This window comes from Nannobrachium achirus, assembly GCF_963921795.1.
Source record: "Nannobrachium achirus genome assembly, chromosome: 6".
Classification (NCBI taxonomy): domain Eukaryota; kingdom Metazoa; phylum Chordata; class Actinopteri; order Myctophiformes; family Myctophidae; genus Nannobrachium; species Nannobrachium achirus.
In genome coordinates this window covers 38251996-38267934 of record NC_137815.1, presented here as the reverse complement: position 1 = coordinate 38267934, position 15939 = coordinate 38251996, and the positions used below count along the sequence as shown (strand labels likewise).

General features: G+C 44.3%; 1 protein-coding gene across 1 annotated transcript in view; it reads left to right on the top strand.

Moving 5' to 3' along the window:
• The window catches only part of cacna2d2a (calcium channel, voltage-dependent, alpha 2/delta subunit 2a), a gene marked incomplete at both ends in the record, with an annotated part of 322235 nt that overhangs the window by 265444 nt on the left and 40852 nt on the right, over positions 1-15939 (top strand). The window contains 2 exons of the mRNA XM_080728771.1: positions 5320-5398; positions 12837-12886. Coding sequence (XP_080584897.1) covers positions 5320-5398; positions 12837-12886 — 129 coding nt within the window. The remainder of the gene's footprint in view (positions 1-5319; positions 5399-12836; positions 12887-15939) is intronic.

The following is a 15939-nucleotide window of genomic DNA, read 5'->3' as shown; positions in this document are numbered from 1 at the left end:
AAAAATCAGGAAAATGCTTCAATTTTGCTTCAATTTTTTAAATGTGTGATTCGTCTTTGTCATTATTTGATTTGGAACCGACAAAGGAAAAACATCTTTAAAAAAGGTATTTTTCATTTTTTACCACATTACGAATATCAAAAAATTGACCAATTTTTTAAATTTTCTAGCTTGCAAAAAAATCAGGAAAATGCTTCAATTTTTTAAATGTGTGATTCATATTTGTCATTATTTGATTTGGAACCGACAAAGGAAAAACATCTTTAAAAAAGGTATTTTTCATTTTTTTACCACATTACGAATATCAAAAAATGGACCAATTTTTCAAATGTTCTAGCTTGCAAAGAAATCAGGAAAATGCTTCAATTTTTTAAATGTGTGATTCGTCTTTGTCATTATTTGATTTGGAACCAACAAAGGAAAAACATCTTGAAAAAGGTATTTCTTAATTTCTTACCCCATTACAACAATCAAAAAATGGGCCCATTTTTCCAATTTTCTAGCCCACAAAAAAGTCAGGAAAATGCTTAAAATTTGCTCAATTTTTTGAATGTGTGATTCATATTTTGGCATTATTTGATTTGGAACCGACAAACAAAAAATAGGCCCATTATTCAATTTTCAAGTCCAGGAAAGAAATCGTCATCATGAATGTCACGTGACCACGTGTCAAGTCACATGGTACACAACTTCAAAATAAAAGCTGTAGGCTAGTCTAACATCCAACAAGTAATAGGATCAACATGCAGGCAGGCAGGGGGTCCATGAGGGGTTTACAAGGGGGTCCATGGCTGGTTCCCAAAGTGTGGTTTGGGGACCCCCAGGGTTTCTATGGCTGGTTCACAACAGCCTGGTACACGTACAGCCATGGCTGGTTCCCAAAGTGTGGTTCGGGGACCTCTGGAGGTCCATGACGGATTTCCAAGGGGGTCCATGGCTGGTTCTCAAAGTGTGGTTCGGGGACCTCTGGGGGTCCCTGAGGGGTTTCCAAGGGGGTCCATGGCTGGTTAGCAATAAGTGTGTTTAATTGCGACCGTAGTAGGTCGCAGTTACTTTTACACTCTCTACTATCCAAACCTCCACCAGCCGTCAGCCTGTCCTTCCCTCCGTCACGTCACTCGTCACACGTCACACTTTCCCCCTACTCATATCTCTGCCACCGTTGCCCCGATCCATGCCAAAATTTCCATACAAACTCCTTGCCTGCCAAACTACAACCTCGAAGGACCCCCGGAGCTCCAGGGACCCCCAGGTCCCTGGGGGGCCCCCAGGTGTAAAAAATGACCAAATGTGCAAAAAAGACCACCCCAAAGGGGCTGCTCACGGGGAATTCCCGGGGACCACCGACTCCTGGTGCTCCAGAACGGATGCAAAAGTGGTGGCGCCCCCAGTGGAGGACCCCCTCCACTGCAGCTCACATAAAATGCCTTAACTCGGGCTAGGAGCGACCGGGAGAGCCGGGGCCGGTACCTATTCGTCCGCCTCGGCAGCGCGGAGACCCCACCTCTCATTTCTCATATGGCCCTCTTCTAGCGCCACCATGAGGCCGATTCTGCAAAACACATTTTTGGACACTGCTCCTAAAATTTTTGCCCTAAAATCACACAAATCGGTACACAGTATGTCTACACTCATGTCCTCAACTTGGATCTGTCCCATATAGCGCCACCTTCAGGCCGATTTTTTAAAACACATTTTTGGACACTGCTCCTACAATCTTTGCCCTAAAATCACGCAAATCGCTACACAGTATGTCTACACTCATCTCATCAACATGGATCTGTCCCATTTAGCGCCACCTTCAGGCCGATTTTTTTAAACACATTTTTGGACACTGCTCCTACAGATTTTGCCCTAAAATCACACAAATCGCACAGTATCTCTACAGTCATGTAATCAAAACGCATCTGTCCCATCCAGCGCCACCATCAGGACGATTTTGGTAAAACAAACTTTTGGCCTTTTTGTGGAGATAAGCGACCAACGGTCGCTTATCTCCCGATTAGGGAGTCTTACTGGTAGTGTAATAGGTGAAATAGTGTAATAGTGCATTCTTATCAAAACCTCCACCAGCTGTCAGTCTGTCAGTCAGTCTGTCAGTCAGACTTTCAGTCACACTTTTGCCCTTCTCATAGTGGTTTTGGCTGCCAAACCACTACCCCATTTCTCCCTCTTCTAGCGCCACCATGAGGCCGCTTCTTGCAAAACACATACTTTTTTGGACACTGCTCCTACAAATTCTGCCCTAAAATCACGTAAAGCGGTACACATTATGTCTACACTCATGTCATCAGCATGGATCTGTCCGAGATAGCGCCACCATCAGGGCATCCTAAAATCACGCTTTGCTGTGATTTTACGCTTTGCGTGATTTTACGGCAAAATCTGTAAAAGCAGAGTCCAAAAATGTCTTTGAAAAATCGCCCTGATGGTGGCGCTATCTTGGACAGTGTCAACCCAGTGTAGACATACTGTGTACCGCTTTGCGTGATTTTAGGGCAAAATTTGTAGGAGCAGTGTCCAAAAATGTGTTTTGCAAGAAGCGGCCTCATGGTGGCGCTAGAAGAGGGAGAAATGGGGGTAGTGGTTTGGCAGCCAAAATCACTATGAGAAGGGAAAAAGTGTGACTGAAAGTCTGACTGACAGACTGACTGACAGACTGACAGCTGGTGGAGGTTTTGATAGTAACTGCAACCTGACGGTCGCAATGACACTATTATATTATTACACTTATTACAATATTACACTATTACCCTTATTGCGCTATTACACTACCAGTAAGACTCCCTAATAGGGTGATTTTAGGGCAGTGTCCAAAAATGTGTTTTCAAAAATCGGCCTGAAGGTGGCGCTATATGGGACAGATCCATGTTGATGACACGAGTGTAGACATACTGTGTACCGATTTGCGTGATTTTAGGACAAAAAATTTAGGAGCTGTGTCCAAAAATTTGTTTTGCAAGAATCGGCCTCATGGTGGCGCTAGAAGAGGGTCATGTGTGAATTGATGGGTGGAGGTTGTGGTTTGGCAGGCAAGGAGTATGTGTGCAAAATTTGGCATGGATCTGGGCAACGGTTGCGGAGATATGAGCAGGGCAAAAGTGTGACGTGTGACAGACAGACAGACAGACTGACTGACTGACTGACGGACGGACGGACGGACGGACGGACGGACGGACGGACGGACGGACGGACGGACGGACGGACGGACGGACTCACAGCTGGTCGAGGTTTTGATAGTAACTGCGACATAACGGTCGCAATAACATTTATGCTATTTCAATATTACAAGTAATGCACTATTACACTATTTCACCTATTACACTACCAGTAAGACTCCCTAATCGGGAGATAAGCGACCGTAGGTCACATGTATACACAAAGAGGGCTGTAACTGCCATTGGTTCCTAGTTGTGTGGGCAATGTGTAGACATACTGTGTACCGATGTGCGTGATTTTAGGGCAAAATCTGTAGGAGCAGTGTCCAAAAATGTGTTTAGCAAGAATCGGCCTCATGGTGGCGCTAGAAGAGGGCCATGTGAGAAATGAGGGGTGGGGTCTCCGCGTTGCCTTGGCGGACGAATAGGTACCGGCCCCGGCTCTCCCGGACGCTCCTAGCCCGAGTTACGGCATTTTATGTGAGCTGCAGTGGAGGGGGTCCTCCACTGGGGGCGCCACCACTTTGGCATCCGTTCTGGAGCAGCAGGAGTCGGTGGTCCCCGGGAATTCCCCGTGAGCAGCCCCGTTGGGGTGGTCATTTGGTCATTTTTGCATATTTGGTCATTTTTTACATCTGGGGGTCCCCCAGGGACCTGGGGGTCCCTGGAGGTCGGGGGTCCATGGAGGTTGTAGTTTGGCAGGCAAGGAGCGTGTGTGCAAAATTTGGCATGGATCGGGCCAACGGTTGCGGAGATATGAGCAGGGCAATAGTGTGACGTGTGAGGTGTGACAGACAGAGGGACAGACAGACAGACAGACAGACAGACAGACGGACAGTTTGTGCAGGCTGTGATAGTAAGTAGCGACCTACGGTCGCAATTACACTTATTGCTAACCAGCCATGGACCCCTTTGGAAACCCCTCAGGGACCCCCAGAGGTCCCCGAACCACATTTATTGCTAACCAGCCATGGACCCCCTTGGAAATCCGTCATGGACCTCAAGAGGTCCCCGAACTACACTTTGGGAACCAGCCATGGCTGTACGTGTACCAGGCTGTTGTGAACCAGCCATAGAAACCCTGGGGGTCCGCAAACCACACTTTGGGAACCAGCCATGGACCCCCTTGTAAACCCCTCATGGACCCCCTGCCTGCCTGCATGTTGATCCTATTACTTGGATGTTAGACTAGCCTACAGCTTTTATTTTGAAGTTGTGTACCATGTGACTTGACACGTGGTCACGTGACATTCATGATGACGATTTCTTTCCTGGACTTGAAAATTGAATAATGGGCCTATTTTTTGTTTGTCGGTTCCAAATCAAATAATGCCAAAATATGAATCACACATTCAAAAAATTGAGCAAATTTTAAGCATTTTCCTGATTTTTTTGTGGGCTAGAAAATTGGAAAAATGGGCCCATTTTTTGATTGTTGTAATGGGGTAAGAAATTAAGAAATACCTTTTTCAAGATGTTTTTCCTTTGTCGGTTCCAAATCAAATAATGACAAAGACGAATCACACATTTAAAAAATTTAAGCATTTTCCTGATGTTTTTGCAAGCTAGAAAATTGGAAAAATTGGTCCATTTTTTGATATTCGTAATGTGGTAAAAAAATGAAAAATACCTTTTTTAAAGATGTTTTTCCTTTGTCGGTTCCAAATCAAATAATGACAAATATGAATCACACATTTAAAAAATTGAAGCATTTTCCTGATTTTTTTGCAAGCTAGAAAATTTAAAAAATTGGTCAATTTTTTGATATTCGTAATGTGGTAAAAAATGAAAAATACCTTTTTTAAAGATGTTTTTCCTTTGTCGGTTCCAAATCAAATAATGACAAAGACGAATCACACATTTAAAAAATTGAAGCAAAATTGAAGCATTTTCCTGATTTTTTTGCAAGCTAGAAAATTGGAAAAATGAACCAATATTTGATTTTATGGGGAGCTGGAAAATTAGAAAATTGAGAGAAAAATGATTTTTTAAAATTGAATTCCTATTGAAAATCGAACGATACTTTAGTACCCTGACCCTATTTCCGACCAATGTTCCTTTCAAAATAGGGATGCCGCGGACCCCCTGTTGAAGACACATGATTTATAGGTAGTTGCTGTGTCTCTCTCTTGGTCTCATTGTAGTGTGTTTGTCCTCCCAGGTTCGTGTGTTCACCTTCTCTGTGGGCCAGCATAACTACGACGTCACTCCACTGCAGTGGATCGCCTGTGCCAATAAAGGTGGGTGGATGATGGTCAACAATGGTGCTGATTATAAGCAGAGGCTGCCAAAGAACTCATGGCCCCAGTACTGGAGTCAAAGTATGGATATTCCTGGTCAAATGTTACTCAACTCGACTTCAAGGTTGCTCGGTCAAATATGTACTTGTGTTAAGGTACTGGAGTAAGAGATTTTCCAGAAATTATCCAAAAATATAAATAATAGTGAAAATAGGGCGTCCCCACCAAACCTTAATTCTGCCAATACTTTGCAAAGGGAATGGAGTGTTTTTTCGTCTTATAATTTTATCTTATGAAATCCTTCATTGGCAACAAACCACTCCGTTCACATTGCAAAGCAAATCAATGTACTTTGGTACTGTCCACCAATGATAATAAGGTAGCTGTGGTCACTATTTGTGAACGTTATAGAGTAGTGAAGTGTGATGTAATTTACACATCCTACCTGGTTCGCGGTTTTCTTCCCCAATTCTGAATTCCCATTGACCTTTTTCATATCGCGTCATATAAGAACTGTGTTCCAATTTTAAACAAATTATCTCAGAGGTTTGACTCATATGGATATGAAGAATCAACTGATGGTGAAAAAACGGTAATGTTACTGTCGCCGAATTAGTTACATTTTCGCTAGAAACAGGCTTTATCACTTATGAGTGACTGACTATCATAAACCCATATAGATCCACCTCGCCGACAATATCGCAAAGACCGTTTGTTTATTTTTGGACCACAATGCTTATATGAGACGATTTAAGATGACCCAATGTTATTCTCCATAGAGAATTACTTCCATGGAACCAGGGGATGAGCGAGTCACGTCATGACTTCACTGTTCTATTGTCAATAGCCAATTATGAGTCCAGCTGATCATGTGGGGGTGCTGGTGGAAATGCTGCCTGGCTGAATGAGACTAAAGTTTTTCCACACACAGCCCTCTACATCAGCCATCAACCTGTGGGCCGTAAGGGTATTACAAGTGGGCCCCCAAAATAATTGTCAAAACACTTAAATGATAATATAACAATAATATAAAAAGGATGGTATATCTTTTCTTTTAAACATTGAAAAATGTGAATATACTTAAGTTTATTATGTTGGTTCGATTGATCCAATTCAGAACACAGTGGATTGAATGATCATTAAAATAAATATGCTCTGAAAAGTGGGCCACGAATGCTTTTCAAGATAGTAGGCCCTTAAGTAGGTTAAGTAGGCCCTTAAAGTGATAGTTCACCTATTTTTTACATGAAGCTGTGTGAAATACTTGCCATTAAAATAGTGGTTACAAATGTATTAATCCATTACCAGAGTCCCGTGGTCAGAGTTCTGGTCAGTTTTAGATGAATATAAAGTAGTTCCGGTGATTTGGCAGGGGCTCAAGACCCAATCATTAAAAATAGATGAATCCACAAAACTAGCGTCATTTGTATTGTTGACCTATTTCTACCAAATAGACCAACGTTCGTTCAACTTTGACCCCTCTGTCACATGGTACTATTTTTTGTGTCCAGTATCACTACGCCGCTGCAACGTATTTCCCCAAAACAAGGTGCTTTGCAGTCAGCTGATCAGAACGAAACATCGCTCTGTATGGTAGAAATATGCCAACAATGCAAATGACGCTAGTTTTGTGGATTCATCTATTTTCAATGATTGGGTCTCGCCAAATGGCCCCCACCCCATTGGAACTACTTAATATTCAGCTAAAACTGACCAGAACTCTGACCACGGGACTCTGGTAATCAATTAATACATGTTTAACCACTGTTTTAATGGCAAGTATTTCACACAGCTTTATGTCAAAGATATGTGAACTATCACTTTAAGTAGGTTTGTTTTTTTACACAAACAAAACAAAAACCCACCCATACTGTATACCCTTACAAAGTGCCAGTGAGTGAAGTCTTTATACACTGGAGTTGTTCTTGATCTCAGCGTGACACTATATCCGGAACCCTGAAATTATGCAGCAACCCCAGGCCATGTTAAAACAGTTGGGGGTCTCGGCGCGTGCTCCAGCCAAACTACAGTAGTCTCACGAGTCACGAGTCAGACTGTTGCCTCCCACCATATTCAAACGCTTCCGTCACACATACCGGTAGCATTCGGATTATGGAATAGTTATCTGCAGCCAAACCATCAGATCATCCATATGACTCATTTAAAAAAGCCAAACCATTAGATCATCCATATGACTCATGTAAGGGGTATTCACACTATACTTGGTGGCACGCCAGACGTCATACAACAAAAAATTGCAGATGTCAAATCTCACAACGTGTTGCTCTGCCATGTTGAGACGTAAAATCCTTCTGTTGTTTTCACGTCGTGATCAGAATACCTTTCTACCTGTTATCTGCTGTCTTGGACTCTGGATTTGGTAGATAATCTAGGCCATGCTGCTACTTCAACCAGGCCTGTGGCTGTCTCACCTGGAGCTAACTGCTCCAGATTAGTTCATTGCCAGTTGAGCCAAGAGATTCAGAAGTAGCCCCACCATTCCCACTCACAGACACGCACGCACGCACGCACGCACGCACGCACGCACGCACGCACGCACGCACGCACGCACACAATTTATTACTATACTTTTGAGGACATAGATGAAAATAGACGATCTACAAGCTTGTAACCTGAGATTGTAGATCCGATATCTGTCGGTGCATGACATCGGCCTCCATGTAAATATAAAAAGCCTCTAGGCCTAAACTCTAAAAGTATTAATAAGCCTATAATAAGGCCATTCACACTGAGCACTATAACATTAACTATAACAAGTATAGTTTTAAAATCCTTCTAAGTCAAGTGGATGGCAGAGTTTACACTTACTATAAAAATGCAATGGTGAACTAAATCGTTGCTGTCTTAACTCCATATTCTAACTTTTAGTGTTTTTCCCCCCCGTGAATTAACACCCTGCTTGATGCTAGAGTGTCACACTAAAAGTTTCAAAAGTAGCAGATCCACATGCTGGATCTGTTATACTTTTGCTACTTTTGAATTTCAATCCTGAAAAGTAACAGTTTTGGATATAATGAGGTTTCCACCCGACATTTAACCATAAAAGAACCATTTCTCTTATGGGGACCGGGAAAATGCTCCTCCCAATGTCTATGTCTCAAATTCGACGACACGTGTGGGGACATGTTGGTCCTCACAAGCATAGCAACACAAGTACACAGACACACACACACACACACACACACACACACACACACACGCGCGCACACACTCACCCGTTGTTATTAATTAACAGGAGTATTCTGGCAGTGGGGTGATAACTGTGTCATCCCTCTGTCAGACTGGTAGAAGTCCGGGATCAGGCCTCGGTGCCAACATGCTCACTCTGCTGCTCAGTGGCGGAGCGGCAGATCACCAGCAGCCAACCAAGGTTTCTGTGGCAGACAATGGTGTTGACAAGGCTGGGCCTCGGAGGAGCTGCCCTTACATCCAGGGGTGTCGCACCAAATTCTGGGCCCTGGGTACAAGGATTCACTGCGGGCCCCTGTGCTTTAACTATTGAAAAATAGCAGATATACAAGCTCACAGCGCGGCACCGAGTGCCGCGCTGCGAGCTTGTAGATCTGCTATTTTTGAAAAATCGTGAAAGTCTTTTTTTTTGGAAAAACCTGTGTTTCTATGTCAGTGGAGCTCAAACCTTTTCATGTAAAGGACCCCCAAAATGGTATGTATTTGGCACGGAACCCCATCTCAAAATATTGAGTTCCAGGGACCCACCCAGAAGCAAAATTTGTGTTACAAATGTTCGCTTAAAAAATACATATATTCAAAGATTTGCACACATTTTCACAACTTTTCAAAAATAGCAGATCTACAAGCTTGCAGCGTGGCACTCGGTGCCGCGCTGTGAGCTTGTATATCTGCTATTTTTCAATAGCTAAAGTATAAAATAATTAAGGCCCCTCTACCACCTTGGGCCCTAGTAACTCAGTCCCACTTTCCTACCCCTAGTGACGCCCCTGCTTACATCTAGCACTACTTATTGCTCTGTGGTATCACAGCCGAACAGAGGCATGCTACTGTTGCTCTCTGACACAGTGGAACGCCGTAACCCTTCAGAACAGAGGCAGATAGCTCTTTGACAGTTGACACAGTGGAACAGCAGAACTCTTCGCCCATGACAGACGCATGTCCAATATACTCGCGGCCGGGCGGAAACCTTGTATGCCCAAAAAACGGTTACTTTTCAGAAAACAGGGGGAGGGGGGTCAAAAGTTGAAACATGGAGTTACAAGGTTTCTGCAAAACAGCGACGATACACTGTAAGTGTTGAAACTCACACTCACACTCACACTCACAAGCACACACACACACACACACACACACACACACACACACACACACACACACACACACACACACACACACACACACACACACGGACACAGATCCCTCTCTCTCTCTCTCTCTCTCTCTCTCTCTCTCTCTCTCTCTCTCTCTCTCTCTCTCTCTCTCTCTCTCTCTCTCTCTCTCTCTCTCTCTCTCTCTCTTAAATCCCAGGCCAGGCCACTGGCTGTTGTCTCACTTGGTTTGAGCTGCAAGCAATCCCTTCTTAAGGAGAAACAAGTCTCTTTCTCTCTCTCTCTCTTGGCTCCCGCATTTCTCCCTGTGTGTCTGAACAAGACACAGACACCACTTGTTGCTCACTGGTGGGGGGATAACGCTGACGAATTAGTAGGCAATTGGCCTTTGTTTTGAGATGTTCAAATATTTCTTTGATCAAATGTTTTATGGTCACGTTTCACCGGGAGCCTGGCTGGCTTGGTTCTGGGCTCAAATTATTGTGTATAAATATGTTAAAATAAACACACAAATATGATAATTAAGAAGTAGTGAAAATGGACGATATATAAAGTCACAACGCGGGGCAAAGCGCAGTGTTATGTGCTTGTAGATCTGCTATTTTCACTAGTTTGGTTACCGGGCAAACCTTTCTTTTGGGTCTTGATTTGAAAGGTTTGGGAACCACTGCCCTATAAGCAGCGTCTTTGAGTCACGCTGCCCCCAGGCAGCTCACAGAGAGGTTCACGGACGGCAGAACCCTCCAGGACATTAAACTTTACGAGTGAAAACTTCAAATCAATTCTATAGCCGGCGAATATGAACCCGACTCCTCATTTTTTACGGCAATGGTGGTTGTAGTTCAGCGTTCAGTTCGTAAACATGCCCAAATAGAGCCATGAAGTTGGGAGAGAAACGGGTGGCTGTTGATGGTTTTCATTAGGCAAATAAATCACCAAAATTCCACATTTCCTGGTGACAAGTAGTGCTGTGCTGTTTTAGCTCAGCTCAGCTATAGCAGGAGGACATTACATCCTAAGTTTTTGCAGTGACACTGATTCTCTCTCTGTGCTCTTTGTCACCAATTGACCCACAACTATGCAACCAAAAGCAATAGGACAAACAGTGTTCCCGGAAAAAAGCCAGTCGCAAACGGGTGTGCGACTGTCCATGTGTGTGTATGTGTGTACTTGTTGCGACCTTAGGTCCATATATTATGGCCAAGACAGATGGCCAAGACAACCCATATCTGTGTGGCTGAGTCTACAGACAGGGATATCCATGTACAGTATGGGCATAAAAGGGTATGATGTCAGATGTCATAGACATCATAGGACTTTCACTTAACGAATAACTGAGTAAGCATGTTTGGGCTCTCACAGCATATCTCCATATACAGTACATGGATCTCCATACTGTATATGGGTACCAGGGGTCTCCATATATGGGTAACTGGTCCGATATACATCACTGGCCAGATGGCAAAGAATTGGCGCGATGTCGCCCTGAGGCGTCTTACTAGTATTACTGTGCTTGCTACGGCCAAATGTCCCCACGAGTTTTATACTTGGTTGAACATGAGTGTCTTGCACCGAAAATAGCCAATCTACAAGCTTGACCTTTTAGATCGGCTATTTCGGCTATAATATGTGTGGGTGCGCGCGTGCGTGCGTGCGCGCGTGCAGGCCTCAATAAAACACGTTTGTCCAAGCCCCTGTACAAGTCTAAGTAGCACGGCTCGCGTGGACACCCATACCAACGAAGCAACGAGAACATCTGTGCAACAAGCCACCGTAGCAAGAGGGTGCATAATGTTCTCCAAATAAACGACAGTCATCTCTCTGCCTCTTAACATTCCGGGCAGGTTGTCTCTCCATTTCGCGCCTCTTTGTATAAACACTCGTGGCTTTAATAACTCGGTGGGAGCGGGTGGTTATTGACCCAGTCGGCCCGCTCTCCTTCTCCGTCCCTAATCAGCGCTCTCTCCCCGCCTGGGGGCTCAGCAGCATTCCCAATGAGCCCCCCTCCCCTCCCCTCCTCCTCTCCTCCCCGGTCCTCCGTTCCATTTACATCCTGCAGAACAATGATGAGAGGCTGAGGTCAGCAGGGACGACTCCCCACTCGCCTATAACCTCCTGCATGATCAGCTCACACTGATGACGTTTACATGCACCTAATAACTCCAAAAGATTAGATTTTCATACCACGAATGGACCGTGGTGGAACAGAAGTACCACAGATCTTTTTACTTGAGTAGAGGTTATAGTATCATTACCACAATATGGAAATACTCTGGAGGAAAGGGCTTTTATTCAAAATGTTACCTGAAAGTACAAAAGTACTGGCATCAAAATAATAGTATTAACTAGGCTACCTAAATTAAAAGTAGTCATTATTTTTGTGCATTACATTCACCCATTCACACACACATTCATACACCGATGGCAGAGGCAACAATGCAAGACACCAACCTGCACATCGAGAGCAATTAGGGTCTTGCTCAAGGACACTTCGACACCAACTCTGGGGGAGCCCGGAATCGAACTGGGAACCTCGCGGTTCCCATCTGGCCGCTCTACTGGCCACTTTACCCCTGAGCCTCTGCCGCCCTTAAATATCTGCAAGCTCACAACATGTCGCATATGTACATGTATAAACTAGGGTTTAAGTGGTTAATGTACATTTTGTATATTTAAAGTAAATCTAAATCTGCTAAAGTAACTAAAGCTGCCAAATAATTGTAGTGGAGTAACCAGTACAGTGAGTACACTATTTGCCTCTGAGCTGTATAGTGGAGTAGAAGTATAAACAATAAATACATAAATTAAATGCTCAAATAACATAGCGTATTTGAGTAAATGTACTTAGTTACTTTCAACCACTGCACCTTGACTGCCTGGTGCTGATGATGTTGCATGTAACAACAAGGATTCCATTTCACTCCCCAAATGGACCGTTTTTGCTGTATTTTCTTTCGTGTGCAACTTGGTGTGTGTACAGTATTCATGACCATTAGGCGCATTAGTGAACATAGAAAGTGTGAGTGTGTCCACGGTGGTGTTGTACGACTGCTTGACTGTCATGATGATGATGCAGCAGCAGCATATTGACTGTATGCTCTCTCCTCTATTAACAGGTTACTACTTTGAGATTCCATCCATCGGCGCCATAAGAATCAACACCCAGGTGAGATGTGTGGTTTTATGTGTTGTTTTATACTGTATTATGTTGTCGCTGTTGGGTTGGTTGTATTCATATTAACATATTAACTCATTTAATGCCGTAAACCGAGTTGCACGTGGTCCAGCCGGCCGCCGCTGAGTTTGACAAGTTGCTTATTTTTTACTCTTGAATACGCTGTTCGCTAGCTTATGGGTCAGTAATTATTTCCGGGGTAACCGGAAAGTCACCTGACACATTGATGATGTAATCAGAAACAAAACCAGCGTTCACTTTTGTTTTGGAAAGCCTTAGAGTTAGTCTATGGGACGAGTGGTGGAAGAACCCTCCTGGGAAATCTTAGCATTGTGGAATATTCTATGATTTTTCAAAGGTAAGTGAAAATCTCTGAAAACGTGGCAGGGAACGACATAAGTCGAAAAACAATGTTTGCAGTCAAATAGTTAATAAAAGCAGATCTATAAGCTCACAACCCGTCGCTATGGGACACACTGTGTGCTTGTAGATCAGCTATTTTCACCACTTTAGTGCGGGGAAGTGGGGCATTAATGAAGCGGGCATTAACGTGAATCTGACATATTAATAGAAAGGATAACGTGGAGGCAAACAAACAAGACATCAATTTACTCTACATTACACTACTCTGATGATTGTGCTGTCAAACAAGACAAGTCTATGAAGTGATATGAAATCTATTGAAAAGTTTAATCTGCAACAAATTTTAAACAATATGGAGTTGGGGTCCCCGCTTCATCTCTCTCTCAGCTTGGCCTGAACATATTTGAAGACCCCCCCGATCGAGACCATGAAATGAGTGTTTGCTGGCTATCAATATTGATGCTGTTTCAGGTGACCTTGCCATACTGTACCTTATAGCCGTCGCTGAAAACAACGCCACCGGTAACACAAGAAATGATACCACAGCCAGATAGTAGCTGTGTAACCCCCAAAGTTCTAGCAAAGTTCAACATCAAAGACTTTCTCTTTGATGATAATGTGAGTACAGGGCTATGCAGATTTGCAGATACAGTATGTGTGTAAACACTCCGTAACGAACAGACATATGGGAGCGCAGCAGGACGGCTGTGGCGGTATAGGGAGGACGTATGGAATGTGGTGATGGAGAGATAAAGACGCCCATGTGTCCCCGTCCTGTCTCCTAGAATCTGTGTAGAAGCTTGCTGAGCTGCTTAATTCATCTTCCCCTCGGTCCCTGTGTTTCTCACATAATATTATGTGATATTATGCATGCACGCGTCACACACGCATGCACACACACACACACACACATGCATACTCAGTTACTCACTATACTTATATACTTGTGAGGACAGACACATTTTAGGATGGCCATTTTACTTTCGAAAATGTCATCACTAACCGCGAAGCCCCCCAAAATAGCCGATCTAGGCTCACAATCTTGTAGAACAGCTATTTTTGATACACGACACCGGCAATGACAATTAAAATCGGGCATAGCTCTAACTCCCAACCCCTAAACCTAACCTCTAAATGGCTAATCCTAACCCCAAAAGGAAAGAATCTCTTTTGAGCGGTGGTCAGCCGCTCCTCCAGAATGGTTATGTCTGTGTGTGGCTGGCTTTGTCCGTAGCATGAATACCGCTGGTGACCACAGTGGCACTGTTGAGTCATGCACCCACGCATGCACATGCACATGCACATACGCACGCACACGCCACACGCACACACACGCACACACACACACCTACACAGCACACACGCCACACACACGCACCCACACGCACGTAGGAGTTGTTTTGCGCAGCCTCCAACGCTCAGTTCACACAAGCTCAGTTCACAAACAGACGGACCAGGAAAAATGGTCCTCACAATATTGTCACAATATTTCTCAAATTCTACTGTACTCGTGGGGACACGTGAGTTCTTACAATTATAGTAATACAAGTACAAACACACACACACACGCACGCACACACACGCACGCAAACCTAAGGCGTCTCACACACACCGATGCATCCCCCTCCCTCCCCCCTCCCTCCCTCCCTCCCCCTGTGCTGGGAGGCACAAGCGGGGTGTAGCAGACCCCCTGGGATAACCTCATTCCAGATGTAGAAATTGACTCAGTTTGCTGGGAGCGAGGGGAGGAGGGAGAAGGGTGTGGGGTGGTGGTGCTACCCTCCCAGAGCGATCAGGCCCCCCAGAATAGACCGTCAGCTGTTCCATTAACTCGGGCGTATATTTATATTCCAGAGAACTGCCACTTAATCTAATAGGTTTTCCTTGCAGCAGGTGTGTGTGTGCGTGGCTGTGGACCGTCCATATTTACTGTATAGGTGGGGGCCGGCAGACACACGCGTGGGTGTTTTTCTATTATTTAACCATAGATACTCCTCCCCTCTGTCCGTCGCTGTCGGGTAGAAACCTCGTACGTCCAACATGGTTGTTTTGTTATACCCAGGGACGTGCTGGCCATTGGGAAAAGCGGGACAACTCCCGAACGGCCGGTTCATTCCCGGCCGATCCAGGCCGGCCACTGTCGGGCAGAAACTCCAAGTTTCAAATGTGTAGATTTTTTCGCAAAGCAAAGCCCTGCTTCATCATACAAGGCCGTCGCACAAAAGTAGTGAAAACAGCAGATCTACTGTAGATCGTCTGTTTTCACTAGTTTAGATCATTTTTAAAATGATAAATACAAAACAAACGGTTTTGGACATACAAGGTTTCCACCCGACAACGACGAAATATAACTCATGTAATTGGCCCACTGGCTTGTCACTTGTCATGATCTGAAATGGCAAATCTTTGAGTAGCAGCAGCAGTGCTATAGAGAGAGATGTCTCTCTATAGCGCGCAATGAGGGCCTCTCCAACTTTTTTTCCTGGGCTGAATCAGGGGCCCAGCATGTCCCTGGTTATACCTTTCAGGGAATGGATCATGTAGAAAAATAAACAGCCTGTGTTCCCAGTGGATCCCATGTTGTTGTTGATGTCACAAGCTTGTGTTCAGTGGTGGAAAAAGTGCTATATTTTACTTAAGTAAAAGTAAATGTAAGTAAATTATGCAATGTAGAAATACTC